Here is a 16,377-nt window from a genome sequence, read left to right as displayed (position 1 = left end):
TACCTACTAATATATTTCACAAAGCAGAAGCAATCTTTAAGTAGTAGTTTTAATCATATGGTATTCCATTTAGCTAGTAAATGGTTATTTGAAATACTACAAAAATGAGTTGGTCTCATGATTGCTCTAAAGTAGATATTTCAAGGAATTATCACCTATAGCATACTGAAACTAAATTAAGCTAAAAATTGCTTAATTTTTGAGCAAAAATTAATTAATGCTACTTTCTGCAACTTGTGCCACCTGCGTATTAGTATAATATAAATCTAACATAAAGAGATCTAATAGTATTAGTGGAGATAGCTTAATTAATTAGATTTTCTCTTTTAATATTACATTTAAATTACCAATTGAACTTAGATACTTACTGGCTCATATCTTCCACCTTTACAAAAGGTTTTTTGAGTCTACCTGCTTGAGAACATACAAAACATATTATTAGATATGTACAAATCCAGGAAATTAAAAAAAAATCCCACCAAACTATGTACAGATCTTCCTCAATTTACAATTAGGGTTACACGTCGATAAACCCATTATAAGTTGAAAACATCGTAAGTTGCAAAATCCATTAAATACACCTAACCTATCAAACATCACAGCTTAGCTCTAGCCTAACTTAAAACATGCTCAGCACACTTATATTAGCCTATAGTTGGGCAAAATTATCGAACACAAAGCCCATTTTATAGTAAAAAATGTTGAATATGTGATGTAATTTGTTGAATACTGTACTAAAAGTGAAAAACAGAATGGTTTTAGGTATATTGGTTGTTTACCCTTGTGACCACGTGACTGAAAGGGAGCTGCAGCTCATTGTTGCTGCCCAGCGTCAGGAGAGTTTCATATGGCATACTGCCCACCCAGGAGAAGATCAACATTCAAAATTCAAAGTACAGTTTCTACTGAATGTGTACTGTACCATTGTAAAGGTGAAAAATTTAAAGTCAAACCATCATAAGTCAAGGACCATCTGTATCCAGTATCCCTTTCATTTCAATTCAGTTTTAAGTCTCAGGTGAGGTATTTCACAATAATCAGCCCATTTCCAAAATGACAGAAATTCTGTCTACATTCTGAGATTCTTAAAATAAAGGGATTCCCTGCAAAGGATCTATGAAGAGAATTCAGAAGAATCATGAGCTAAAACAGGAAAAAAATCCAACTTTTATTTTCACTGATCTCTAACCGAAATTTAACATTTCCTCTAGTTATGCATTTAAGCAACAGGATCACAGTGGTATTAGCAGTGCCTGTAATTCTGAAACCAAATGAAAGAAATACCTTCATATCATATTAGCTATTACAGATCTCAAGGCATCATTTATGCTCACCACTTCAAAATTACAGTAGAATCACTGCTAGCACTTGTTTTAAATGTGTAAAAAAATCAAGTATATCACCATTTCATAATTAAAAATTTTCTGACAACTGAATTTCATTTACTGACCTTCTCGGTAATCTAGTAATTTTTTTATATGTTTTTTAAAAACATTACTCTGAAAAGGGGTCCATAAGCTTCACCAGACTCCCACAGGGGTCCATAGTCTAAAAAAAACTAAGACCTACTGAACACGTTCCCTGCAGCGTTGTTTACATGATTTTTCAGAGGATTTTTATAAGATCTGTTCTATTTTCTAAAAGCAAATCAAATACAATTAAGGATGTCAAAATACTTACTTCTTGCTTTCTGTGTGCCAATACCTACTCTTTTCCCCTAAAAAAAAAAAAAAAAAAGGTGAAAAGACTGGGTTTGAAAGTACAATGAAACCAGCAACTGCAACTGCTCATTTTTATCCTGAAGGTAATCATATAGGAAAAGAACTATATAAAAGAAGGATGATTACTATAGTTTTGTGGGGGGAAAAAAAGAGAAAAACTTGCTTTTAAAAATCAACTCAACCGAAGAAATCAAACAACGAACACAATACAAGCTCACTTTTACAATACACCCAGCAAATACCTTGCATTCTGGCTATAACTGTTTTTGTCTCTACAGAAAGAAATCAACCAATAAGGAAAAGGTACAGTTAATGAAATAATCTAAAAATAGTCCTAAAGTTATTTTTATGCCCTTACTGAGTAAACTTTTGTGATAGACTGAACAAAGCAATTATTAAAATATTTATTACAGTCTGTCGATTCCTGTCCAGGTGGAATATGTCCAGTATGGTCAAACAATCCCACTGATTACAACTAAAACTCTGGGAAAAATACAATAAGCAACTATATGAGGACTAAAAAGTAAGCAAAAGCAGGCATATTGTACAAGGAAGTCAAACCCTGAGAAACCAACTTTAAGAGGGTAGATTTCCCATCCTCTTTTTCTCACAATGTTGCCTGAAGGATGAACCTCTAATTACAGAGCTGGCAGAAAGTAGTGGAGCCAGTGGCTAAAACTCCTATATAAATCACATATTTCTGGCTAAAACAAAACAAAACAAAACAGGAAAGAGGTTCCTGTAGTCCAAAGAGTACAAAGGGAAACCATGGACTATTATATCTTTCTTTTCTCCCACAGTTCTATACCGAGGGTGGACCCTAGTTATGAAACTGCAGGTGTAGGTACCACAGGCAGCTAAAATTGAGGAACCCTAACTTTCTGAACAGGAACCCTAACTTTCTGAACAGAAGAACTAGGGAAAGGGTCATTGTGGGATGGAGAGTGAAGGGGAAACTGCAGAAAGTAGCAAACTGGAAAAGGGGATCCCTAATTCCCTATATAAACCCACGTAAGTGCCAGACTTAATTTCAAGCCTTTGAAAATAGAACTAAAATTTACCCACTGCCCAAGTCTTAGACTAACCTATAAATGATGCATGTGCAGAACAAACAGCTACATACAGATCCTTGAAAACCAAAACTGAGAGCGGAACTGCCATGTAAAGAAATTGAGATAGAACTGACAGTTTGACTCACACACAACACACACACACACACACAACAATCACGACAGCAACAAAATCAGCACTCTCCAGAGTACTGTGATAATTCTGAAGTCTATACAACATTACATTTAGAATATTTAATATAAATCAAAAATTATTTGACATTATTAAGAACCAGTAAAAACATCATCAATTCTTGAGGGAAAAAGATAATCAGATGCCAACCCCAAGATGTTCCTGATGTCAAAATTATCAGAAAAAGACTCTAAGGTAAGGGCAAACAGACTTAAAATGATGGAAAGATACAAATTCTCAGCAGAAAAACTATAAAAAAAGGAAAACTGTAGAAGTCTAGTGAAGACTAGTATAGAAGTCAAGTGAAAAATACATGATTTGAAATACAGAATTAACTAGATGGGCTTGAAAACAGAACACAGATGACAAAGTGAAGTGTCAGTGAGCTGGAAGACTGATGAAATCTTTAATTAGAAGAACAAAGAAAAGAATGGGAAAAAAAAATGAACAGTGTCTCAGGGACCCAATAAGTACTTTGTATTCTAGCTATAATTAATATAAAAGGCCTAAATTAGTATTACTGGAAATGTAGAAATAGAAAAAAAAAGAATGGTGAAGAAAAAGATTTTTAACAAAATAGCTCACTTTCCAAACATAAACTTACAGTTTTAAGAAGCTTAGTGAACAATAAACAGAATAATCTCTAAGTAACCCATGCCGAGGCATATCACAACCAAACTGTTGAAAACTAAAGATAAATTAAAAATCAGATTCTAAGTACATAGAGAAAAATGATCATTATTTATAAGAAAACAACAATTTGGGCGCCTGGATGGCTCAACAGGTTAAGCGGCTGCCTTCAGCTCACGTCATGATCCCAGAGTCCCAGGACGGAGTCCCGCATTGGGCTCTCAGCTCAGCAGGGATCTGCTTCTCCCTCTGACCCTACCCCCTCTTGTGCTCTCTCTCACTCTCTCTCTCTCTCCCTCAAATAAAATAAAATCTTAAAAAAAAAAAAAGAAAACAACAATTTAATGACTGCAGATTTTTCATCAAAATCCATGGAAGCCAGAATATAGCTATAGAACACCTGTAAAGTACTGACCTAAAGAATAAAGAATTTTTTATTCCTAATTCGTATCAAGTGAAAAGATCTTGCAGGAATGAAGGCAAAATAAAGACATTCTCACATTCTCTTCTACATGACTTTTTCGAGGAAAAAGGTTAACACTGGCTCTTGGGTTTTTCAATAAATAAAAATGTAACAAAAATAACTATACCATAAAGACTGGTGGGGGAGGATAAAGGGCTCAAAAAGTTTTAAGGCTTCTACATTTTATTTGAAGTAGGTAAAATATTAATTCTAAATAGACTGTGAAAAGTTACATAGTTATAGTTTAACCTAAGCAACCACTAAAACAAAAACATGGATATAGCCAAAAAGCCAATAGATAAATCTGAAAAGCAACAGAAAAAGGAGAAAACAGAGGAATAAAATGCAGAGAACACCAAAAGAAAAATATTAGTATATTGGCAGGCCTAAATTAAATGATACTAATAATTATTAAGTGTAAATCATTACAACATACCAATTAAAAGATAGAGATCGCCAGATATGATAAAAAGACAACTTTCAACTATCTATTAAGAAACCCATTTTAAAAATAAACACATAGATATGTTAAATGTAGAAGGAATAAAAAAGACCATGTAAACATTAATCAAAAGGAAGCTGGGGCGCCTGGGTGGCTCAGTTGGTTAGGCGACTGCCTTCGGCTCAGGTCATGATCCTGGAGTCCCTGGATCGAGTCCCGCATCGGGCTCCCAGCTCGGCAGGGAGTCTGCTTCTCCCTCTGACCCTAGCCCCTCTCATATGCTCTCTCTCATTCTCTCTCTCTCAAATAAATAAATAAAATCTTAAAAAGAAAAAAAAAAAAGGAAGCTGGAGTGGCTATAGTATATTCAGAGACTTCAGAACAAGGAATACTAACAGGGACAGAGGGACATTATATAATAACAAGGTCAATTCACCAAGAAGACAGAGAATATCAGATGTGTGCACATCTAAGGAGGCTCAAAATACACAAATCAAAAACTATGATAGAACTAGAAGGAAAAATACACAAACCCACAACATATTTGGCAACTTCAATACTCCCCTCTCTTTCCATAATGGCTAGAATAAGACAGAGTATCAGTATGAATACAGAAAAGCTATACAATTTGACCTATTTGACAACTATAGAACATTCTACCCATTAACCTTAGAATATATGTTTTTAAGTGCACATGGACAGACTATATTCTGGGGGCACGTGGGTGGCTCAGTGGGTTAAGTGTCTGACTCTTGGTTTTGGCTTAGTTCATGATCTCCGGGTTGTGAGATCAAGCCCCGTCTTGAGCTCCACCCTCAGTGCAGAGTCTGCTTGAGATCCTCTCCCTTTACCTCTCCCTCCCTGTCTGTTCCTCTCCCCTCTTCCTGCACAACATGTGTGTGCTCTCTCTCAAATAAACAAAATCTTAAAAAAAAGACAGACTGTATTCTGGACAATACAAATCTTGACAAACTTAAAAGAACTGAAATCACATGAAGTATGTGTTCTGACCATAACAGAATTACAAAAGAAATCAGTAACAGCTCATTCATTGCTGGTGGAAATGCAAAACAGTACAGCCATTTTGGAAGACAATTTGGCAGCTTCTTACCAAACTAAACATACTCTTACCATATAATCCAGCAATCATGCTCCTTGGTATTTATCCAAATGTGTTGAAAACTCATGTCCACACAAAAACCTACACATGGATGTTAATATACGTAAAATATGCATAATGTCAAAGCTTGGAAGCAGCCAAGATGTCTTTCAGAAGGTGGATAAGCTGTGGCAAATCCAGACAATGGAATCATTCAGCAATTAAAAAAAAAAAAAGCTATCAAGTCATGAAAAGACATGGAGAAATTTTAAATGCTTATCACTTACTGAAGAAGACAATCTGAAAAGGCTATATATTGTATGGCTCCAAATATATGACACGCTGGAAAAGGCCAAACTATGAAAAAGGATCAGTAATTGTTAGGAGTAAGTGAGGGAGGGAGGGATGAATAGATGTAGCATGGAACATTTTTATGGAAACTATTCTGTAGGATATTGTGATGGCAAATACATGTCACTATTCATTTGTGTAAACTTACACACTGTATAACACTAAGAGTGAACCCTAATGTAAACTATGGACTTTAGTGAGGATGACTTGTCAATAAAGATTCATCAATTTGTAACAAATGTACCACTGTGGTACAGGATGTTGACAGTGGAGGAGGCTGTATGTATACTGAAAGGCAAGGGGTATATGGGAATATCTGTGCCTTCTACTCAATTTTGCTATGAACCTACAGGTGCTCTGAAAGAGTGAGTGTGTGTGTGTGTGTGTATAGACACACACACACATATATATAAAGTTTTACATAAAATGTGTGGAATAGCAGTAAAGCAGAGCTCAAAAAAGAATTTACAGTAGAGCTGGTTCTTTGAAAAGATGAAATTGAAAAACTCTAGCCCACCTGATCAAAGAGAAAAAAAAGGAATAATGATCTCAGGAATGAAAGACATCATTCAGATTCCATTAAACATTAAAAGCTTAATAAGGGAATATTACAAATACTTTTACCATCAATTTGACAGTTTAAACAACAAGTACAAATTCCTTGAAAAACACAAACTACTGAAGTGCACTCAATAAGAAATAAATAACCTAAATTTCTTTTATCTAATAAAGAAACTGAATTCATAGCTGGGAATTTTCCAACAACAAAAAAAATTATGGGCCCAGATAACCTTCCTGGTAAATACTATCAAAACTTAAGAAATAAAAGCAACTCTACAAAAACTTTTCTAGAAAATATAAGTGGAAATACGTCCCAGCATCTCATGAGAGCAGCATTACCCTGACACTAAAACCAAAGATATCAAAAAGTAAAAGACTGGGGTGCCTGGGTGGCTCAGTCGTTAAGCGTCTGCCTTCGGATCAGGTCATGATCCCAGAGTAGTGGGATCAAGCTCATCAGGAAGCCTGCTTCTCCCTTTCCCACTCCCCTTGCTTGTGTTCCCTCTCTCGCTCTCTGTCAAAATAAATAAATAAAATCTTAAAAAAAGAAAAAAAAAGTAAAAGACCAACATTCCTCATGTATACATACACAAAAAATCCTCAAAGTTTCAGGTAAAATAAGAAAAAAAAAACTCCAAGCACTTTAAATAGTGAAACAAAATACATTCATTCAATTTTTTAAAAAAATAAATGCTAACAAAAGTATTTAAGAAAATATAATTACTGTTTTAAAATTTATGCCTTTAGTGTGCTTAAAATTATACATGTCCATTCAAGACTCAAGACCCACAAATGCATCTTTATTGAAGAGTTTTATGTTTTAGTACTTGACAAACTAGAAATTTTCCAAAAACATTTTCTTTTTACAGATATAAAATTTTCAAGTAGTAGAATCAAATTGACCAGTGATACATCCTGGATTACAGAGATACTTGGTATTCTGATCCTTTTGGTTTTGAGAGAAAAGTAAGATCTGTTTCACGGCTATTTATCACACTTCTCATTTTTTTTGTTTCATGAGGGCAAATACTCCTAGTGCCTGGCACCTAATAGGACTGAGTATCTGTTGAATATTGATGGTTGCATGTGTAAACAAAATATTCCTGAATACTTTTTTCTTTTTAAAGATTTTATTTATTTTAGAGAGAGAGCACACAGTGTGGGGAGGAGCAGAAGGGGAGAGAGAGGGAGGGGGGAAAATCTCAAGCAGAATCTGGACGTGGGGTTCAATCCCACAACCCTGAGATCATGATCTGAGCCGAAACCAAGAGTTGGACACCTAATCGACTGAGCCACCCAGCTGCCCCTCCCTGAATACTTTTTTTTAAAAGACTGTTAACGTTCCATGCTCATGGACTGGAAGAACAAATATTGTAAAGATGTCAATGCTACCTAGAGCAATCTACACATTCAATGCAATCCCTATCAAAATACCATCCACTTTTCTCAAAGAAATGGAACAAATAATCCTAAAACTTGTATGGAACCAGAAGAGACCCCAAATAGCCAGAGGAATGTTGAAAAAGAAAAGCAAAGCTGGCGGCATCACAATTCCGGACTTCAAGCTCTGTTACAAAGCTGTCATCATCAAGACAGTATGGTACTGGCACAAAAACAGACACATAGATCAATGGAACACAATAGAGAGCCCAGAAATGGACCCTCAACTTTATGGTCAAATAATCTTCGACAAAGCAGGAAAGAATGTCCAATGGAAAAAAGACAGTCTCTTCAACAAATGATTTTGGGAAAATTGGACAGCAACATGCAGAAGAATGAACCTGGACCATTTCCTTACACCACATACAAAAAAAGACTCCAAATGGATGAAAGACCTAAATGTGAGACAAGAATCCATCAAAATCCTAAAGGAGAACACAGGCAGCAACCTCTTCGACCTCAGCTGCAGGAACTTCCTCCTCGACATATCGCCAAAGGCAAGGGAAGCAAGGGCAAAAATGAACTATTGGGACTTCATGAAGATAAAAAGCTTTTGCCCATCAAAGGAAACAGTCAACAAAACCAAAAGACAACCGACAGAATGGGAGAAGATAATTGCACATGACATATCAGATAAAGGGCTAGTATCCCAAATCTATAAAGAACTTATCAAACTCAACACCCAAAGAAAAAATAATCCAATCAAGAAATGGGCAGAAGACATGAACAGACATTTCTGCAAAGAAGACATCCAAATGGCCAACAGACACATGAAAAAGTGCTCCACATCGCTCGGCATCAGGGAAATCCAAATCAAAACCTCAATGAGATACCACCTCACACCAGTCAGAATGGCTAAAACTAACAAGTCAGTAAATGACAGATGTTGGCGAAGATGCGGAGAAAGGGGAACCCTCCTACATGGTTGGTGGAATGCAAGCTGGTGCAGCCACTCTGGGAAACAGTATGGAGGTTCCTCAAAAAGTTGAAAACAGAGCTACCCTACGACCCAGCAATTGCACTACTGGGTATTTACCCCAAAGATACAAATGTAGTGATCCAGAGGGGCACATGCACCCTGATGTTTATAGCAGCAATGTCCACAATAGCCAAACTGTGGAAAGAGCCAAGATGTCCATCAACAGATGAATGGATAAAGATGTGGTATATATATAAAATGGAATATTATGCAGCCATCAAAAGGAATGAGATCTTGCCATTTCCAACAACGTGGATGGAACTAGAGGGTATTATGCTGAGCGAAATAAGTCAATCAGAGAAAGACATGTATCATATGACCTCACTGATATGAGGAATTCTTAATCTCAGGAAACAAACTGAGGGCTGCTGGAGTGGTGGGGGGGGGGAGGGATGGGGTGGCTAGGTGATAGACATTGGGGAGGGTATGTGCTATGGTGAGCACTGTGAATTGTTTAAGACTGTTGAATCACAGACCTGTACCTCTGAAACAAATAATACATTACATGTTAAAAAAAAAAAAGGAAGAAGATAGCAGGAAGGGAAAAATGAAGGGGGGGAAATCGGAGGGGGAGACGAACCATGACAGACTATGGACTCCAAGAAACAAACTGAGGGTTCCAGAGGGGAGGGGGTGGGGGGATGGGTTAGCCTGGTGATGGGTATTAAAGAGGGCATGTACTGCATGGAGCACTGGGTGTTATACACAAACAATGAATCGTGGAACACTACATCAAAAACTAATGATGTAATGTATGGTGATTAACATAATAAAAAAAAAGATTGATTAAAGATTGATTTGAGAGCAAGTGAGCAGGGGGAGGGGCAGAGGGAAAGGAGGAGAGAGAGAAAATCTCAAGCCGACTCCCTGCTGAGCACAGAGAATGACAAGGGGCTCAATCCTATAACCCTGGGATCATCATGACCTGAGCCGAAATCAAGAGTCAGACACTCAACTGACTGAGCCACCCAGGTGCTCCCCTGAATACTTTTTAAACTATGAACTGTGACCTATTAGCAGATTTAATATCAATTTAAGAGTTGTGGCTAGTATTTTTTTAAAAATGAAAACAGAATACTATAGAAATACTGGCATGAATCACATTAAGGATAAGCAATGTCTCATGAAACTTGTTTCAAATATATATTTATATACACTGCATATAGACAGAAATGACATACTGGTGTATTCTGAAACCATAATGTCCTTGTGAGTTTACATTTTCATAAATTTATTTCTATATACAGTCCAAAAAATCTCTAAAGTGCAATAAAGATAATTTATATGTATTTAGCCTACTTCAATTAAGAAATATTCACCCAGTATTTTATAAAAATTTATAAATATGCTATCTACAGCAATTGAAAGAAGTATATTATACATATTAGAAGCTTTCATGCAATAAGCCAATTATGATTTCCTTCAGAATGAACTAAAGTAGCTGGTTAAAAGCAGCAGCAACCAAAGAAGAAAAAATAAATAAAACTATGCCATCCTCCCAGGAACAACTTTTACGTCATGAGGAAATCCTAAAGTTAAATGATACACGATAATTTATTCAAATAATGGAAACATGAATACAGCACAAAGGTTTACCCTTAGGATATTCTGGAAGTAATACTTTCTACTTGGTAAGAAAAATTTACAGATTAAAAAAAAAAAAAAATCAACCTTGATCACTTTCTTTAATTAGTTTAAAAGTTAAGGAAAATAACATACCACATCTCTTACAGAAGTGCTTGATTTCTTGAGTAAATATAGTTCTTTTTTCTTCTGTTCAATGTAGTATCTAATGTCTTCATTAAAAAAAAAAAAAAGGCTTAAGATTAGCATTTTTACCTCTGGAGTTAAACACTGCTATTTTCTTCATACTAGATTTAGGTGAAAGAATTACCATTATAGGTATCTCTTGCTATCAGAATTCTCCCTATGTAAAATCAGGAACCAAAGAGCACAAATTAATACTTTTAACAAATACTGTCAAAAAAACTGATAACATCCTTACCATCAATATGAAGAATTTTTACTCCCCATGATAAGGCATTTGATAATATACTATTTGAAGAAATAAAATCCTGTAAAATAAAAAGAGGCTTAAGAGTTTTTCTAGAAAACTATGAATTTAAATGAGCTAAATTTTAAAAATTATTTGAAGGTTAATGTTACTGAGATGGGTATTCAGAACAGACTCTATATAGTTAAAATAGCAATCACTACATCAGTTTTTCCTTTTGGAATTTATAAATTAACCCTGTTTAATATATTCCCATATGCTTGACAATTAATGCAACTGTAGTCTTACAGTTAACAGTTTCAAGAAATTTCATTTAAAAAACAAAAATGCCAAAAGCTTCATACATCTCCAGCAATATTTTAAAAGGCCACAAGATGGAGACGTTTCTTCATGAAAAGGAGATTCTGTTCTTTGTAAAATGAGATACATGCTGATATTTAGGCTTTTTCTATTAAAAATGAGAAAAGGAAGATTTCAGAAACATCTCCATTTCCACTTGAGTTCTTAATAGAATATATACAGTAAAATTTTATATTTCATACTTACATGGTCCTTGATAGCTTTTTCAACTAATAATTTTCCTCTGCTCAAACACACCTATAAAAAAAATGTGCTCAAACATTAAAAAGTTGTAACACAGTGCCTCATTGGAAAAAAACTTAAAAATATAAAATAGCTAAAATAAATTGATAAAATCTATAAATTTTAATATAAAATTTAAAATAGACAAAATTTATTTGTACAAGTCTTAATGACTATCAACACAATAAGGTATAGTAAAAGGTGATTTCCTTTGGGTCTTTGTAATAACATCTATTAAAAAGTTTTCTTCTTTTTTTGATAGAGCAACTAAATAATTAAATGATAACAAAGTTCAGTTCTGTAGTAAATTGTCTATAATTAACAAGTTTAGATTCTAATTTTGTATCCAGATGAAGATTTGAGAATATGAGTAAATTGTATATACACATACATATGTATATTTTGGTATTTCCCATTTTAAATACAACACTGGAAAAGCAATTGAAATGCTGAGAGGAACAACTAATTTGGAACTAGTCACTAGTGTATAATCTCATTCCTCCAAAAAAGCATTAAAGTGAAAAAATACATGAGCCTTCCTTGACTTTTCTTCTTGTATGTCTTTCTATTTTTCCCCCTCCCCAATTTATCCTTCACTGTGTCTTCTAACTTGTCAATGGAGTAACAGAGATGTGATACCAGTACCTAAAACAGGGGCTGGCAAACTTTTTCTGTAAAGGGCCAGAGAGCACATGTTTTAGGTTCTACAGGCCATATAGTACCTGTCCTAACTATCCAGTACTTCCTTTACAGCAGGAAAGCAACCAGTTAATATGTAAATGAACAGGTCTGGCTGTGTTCCAATAAAACTTCATTTACGGACATTGATATCTGAATTTTGTCATAAAATAGTCTCAATTTTTGCCCAAGCATTTGAAGATGTGAAAACCATGCTTAACCCAAAAGCTGTAAAAAAACAGGCAGGCTGGACTTGGCCCATGCCATAGTTTGCTTACTCCTGCTGTGAAACAAAGAAAAGGTTTCCATTTCTACTTTAAATAATGATCTGCTGTTACTTTTTAGTTGTAAATAACTCTTAAAAATAAAAGCCATCCCCAAAGGCAAAAAATATTATTTTAGCAGAGTATGACCCCAAAGTATTAGGAGACAAATCACCTTTCTATAGAACAGTAACGTTATCGATTGGAAAGCCACCCATAATGTAAATACTGTTCTACCTAAGTGAACTCTGCTGCCAGTCTGCTCTTGAAAATCATGAGATCCTCAGGCTACAGCCTTTCTGAAGGTCTCAAAGCACATTTAAGAGACTTACTGAATCTGGAGATTTAAATGAACTTCCATCATGGCTGGGATGAGGTGAAGTGGTTTCTGCAGTATATGCAGATTCTGGACTTGGTACAGGAGAAATTCTTCCCAACGTTTGTGCAAATTTAGCTTCCTTTTTATTTGAAATTAGGTAACTGATATCTTTGCTGAGAAATTCTTCAACTCGCTAAAGGAAAACAAAGTATTTTCAAATAAGCCATATAAACCATAAACTATTTCATATTTCAGGTACAATGTAAAATACCAATTTGATGCATTTCAATATTTTGAAAATTGGTGGTTTTTATACTGTGTTATTCTGAATCTGAGTTCTGAGGAAGTACAATGGGCATTCCAATAACAACCAGCATATGTTAAATACTATTTTTAAGTACTTCATATATCCCAATTAATTTAACCCATATAACAACACCATGGTACTAATATTGCTAATATCCACATTTTGTGGAAAAGAAAATTAAAGAGAAGTGACTTGGTTGAGGTTGCATGAGTAGTAAATAACAGAATATGAATACAGATATTCTGATTCAAGTCCATGCTCTAAATGCACTACTGTCCAGTAGAACTTAATGTAATGGTTAATGTTCTTTATCAGCATTGTCCAATATGGTAGCAACTCGCCACATGTGGCTGCTCAGCTCTTAAAATGTAACAAAGGTAACTAATATGACTGAGCAAGTGAATTTTAAGTTTTCTTCGATATAGTTAGTATTAATTAAATTTAAATAGCCACATGTACCTGATGGCTATTATACAGGGCAGGACAGTTCAAAATCAGTTAAGATCTTACCATAAGACTGTAACAAGAAGAAGGGGACCCTTACCCTTAGAGTGTAAGACTGAAGAGGATTTCCCTACTAAAATGTTTGAAAACCACTGCTTAAATCCTGAATTTATAAACCCAAGTACCAGATGTCAATGTTATCAAAGATCATTCCCATCCAAGGGCAGGAAAATTAAAGTAGAAATAAATACTAGTAATCATAACTATTTTCATAAATGAAATATTTCCATAATATTTTAAACAGCTATATTTAGTTTCTGTAGTATCTCACAACATAAAGGGGAATAATAAAAAAAAAATGAAGCAAAGTATATAACAAATGAATTAATTCCATCTAAGCATTAAGCAGAATTTGCTGCTTATACCAGTGGCCCCCTTGGTTAAGTGTAAATCATTACTTCCCTTTTTTATGAGCAGCATTTTCATCAACCAGTAAATAAGATATCCACATTTATTTATTTCAGGGATTACCAACTTAAATGCTTACAAGGGCCAGCAGGGATATAAATGCACATTTTACACATCAAATGCTTTCTTCATTTTCATAAATACGTGGCCTTAGCATTGCCAGAGTTTCCAATTTTTCAAAAGGAACATACTCTCCTAAACATTTTTTAAAAATTGTGATGAAATACATATTAAATCGATCATTTTAACCAGTTTTCAGTATGCAATTCAGTGACAGGAAGTACATTTACAATGTTGTGCAACCATCACCACTGTATATTTCTAGAACTTTTTCATCATCCTAAACTGAAACTATCCATTAAATGTAAATCCCCATCTCCTCTTTACAGCCCCTTTTAATCTGTGTTCTACTTTGTTTCTATGAATTTAACTATTCTAGATAATTCATATAGGTGAATTATATATATTAAATACTATATTTGTCCTTTTGTGTCTGAGTTATTTTGCTTAGCACAGTGTTTTCAAGATTCATCCATGTTTTATCAAGGGTAAGAATTTCATTCCTTTTCAAGGTTGAATAATACTCCATTGTATGTATACCCATTTTGTTCATCCATTGATCTGTTGATGAAAATTTGGGTTGTTTCCACTTTTTGTCTATTGTGAATAATGCTGCTATGCACATGAGTATATGAATATCTCTTCAAGGCCCTGCTCTCAATTCTTTTGGGTATAACTTCTGTTTTCCATAGCAGCTGTACCATTTTACAATTCCACCAACCCAAAAAGGTTCCAAATTCCAAACATTCTTGCCAACACATATTTTTTTGATACTGACCATCCTAATAGATGTGACATGGTATCTCCTTCTGGACATTAATACCCTATCAGATATATGATCTGCAAATTTTTTTTTTTTAAAAGATTTATTTATTTATTTGAGAGAGCGAGAATGAGAGAGAGAGAGAGAGAGAGTACATGAGAGGGGGGAGGGTTAGAGGGAGAAGCAGGCTCCTCGCCGAGCAGGGAGCCCAATGCGGGACTCGATCCCGGGACTCCAGGATCATGACCTGAGCCGAACGCAGTCGCTTAACCAACTGAGCCACCCAGGCGCCCCTGCAAATATTTTTTCTTCCCATTTTGTGGGTTGTCTTTTTACCCTCTTGATATTACCCATTTATGCACAAAACCTTTTCATTTTTATGAAGTCCAATTTATCTATTTTTTCATTTGTTCTCTATGCCTTTGGTTTCATATCCAAGGAATCAACACCAAATCCAATGTCATGAAGCTTTTCCGTATACTTTCCTCTAAGAGTTTTAGCTCTTACGTTGAGAACTTGACCCATTTTTAATTAATTTTAGCATATGATGTGCAATAATGGTCTAACTTCATTCTTCAGCAGTTTTCCTCGCATCAGCTATTGTAAGGATTGTCCTTTCCCCACTGAATGGTCTTGGCACCCTTGCTGAAAATCAATCGACCATATATGCGATGGTTTACTTCTAGGGTCTCTTATTTTGTTGCATTAGTCTCTGTGTCCTTATGCTAGTACCACACATTTCCTTTGGTTTTCCAGTTCCTATAGAAAGAGTTATAATTCTTCAGTAGTAAATAAAACGTCTTTCACAGTTTAGCCCTGATATAACATTGTTTCTTGCTATTTCTCCCCATCTAAATCCCAAGCTCAAGTCACATTATAGTATCAGTAGTTGCTCAAATTATACTTAACTTTAAATATATTCTTCCCTCTATTTAGTTTGTCCATTCTATCTGGTATATTTCTACTAGACTTTCAAGACTTAGGTTAAGTTCTATCTCTGTTATGATTCCTAAAGGCAAAGCTAATCATTTTCTTCTCTATATTCTTTTTTAAGTAGGCTCCATGCCCAGTGTGGAGCCCAACGTGGGGCTTGAACTCACAAACGTGAGATCAAGACCTGAGCTGGGATCAAGAGTCAGATGCTTAACCGACTGAGCCACCCAGGCGCCCCGCTTCAATGTATTTTAATGGCAGTATCTTCTGTTAAAGCACTGACCTATACAGTAAATGATATAAGTGTCTGATGTTCCCACAGACTGAGAGCAGTAGACTACATCTTATGTATTTTTGCATCCCCTGTAGCTAAAACAGTGCTAGCATATTAAAGACGCCAGTGGAGTAATTTTTGAATAAATTTACACATGCACAAATCATAATCATCCTTCAAAGCTGACTTCAAATTGTGTCTGTACAACAGCTTCCAAGATTTCTTAATTGGAAGTAATTTCTCCCTCTTGTTGATATTACATGTTGTGTTACAATTAATTGTATCCATGCAATCTCTACCTAGATCAGACGCAGGATGGACATAAGATTCATTTTTGAAATCTA

General features: G+C 35.0%; 1 protein-coding gene across 6 annotated transcripts in view; it reads right to left on the bottom strand.

Moving 5' to 3' along the window:
- Window positions 1–16,377, bottom strand: part of DBF4 (DBF4-CDC7 kinase regulatory subunit) — a 30,654-nt gene that overhangs the window by 9,898 nt on the left and 4,379 nt on the right. For 3 of the 6 annotated variants that reach the window (XM_078059212.1, XM_036106271.2, XM_078059214.1), the window contains 6 exons: window positions 12,798–12,977; window positions 11,489–11,539; window positions 10,934–11,003; window positions 10,648–10,724; window positions 1,681–1,717; window positions 369–414 (listed from right to left, as the gene is read on the bottom strand). In XM_078059212.1, coding sequence (XP_077915338.1) covers window positions 369–414; window positions 1,681–1,717; window positions 10,648–10,724; window positions 10,934–11,003; window positions 11,489–11,539; window positions 12,798–12,977 — 461 coding nt within the window. Of the gene's footprint in view, window positions 1–368; window positions 415–1,680; window positions 1,718–10,647; window positions 10,725–10,822; window positions 10,894–10,933; window positions 11,004–11,488; window positions 11,540–12,797; window positions 12,978–16,377 lie in introns of those variants that run through there. The other 3 variants (XM_078059213.1, XM_078059215.1, XM_078059216.1) reach the window with 3 other exon arrangements.

This window comes from Halichoerus grypus, chromosome 12, assembly GCF_964656455.1.
Source record: "Halichoerus grypus chromosome 12, mHalGry1.hap1.1, whole genome shotgun sequence".
NCBI lineage: Eukaryota > Metazoa > Chordata > Mammalia > Carnivora > Phocidae > Halichoerus > Halichoerus grypus.
The sequence above is the reverse complement of the archived record's forward strand: the minus strand, read 5'-3'. Positions and strand labels throughout refer to the sequence as shown.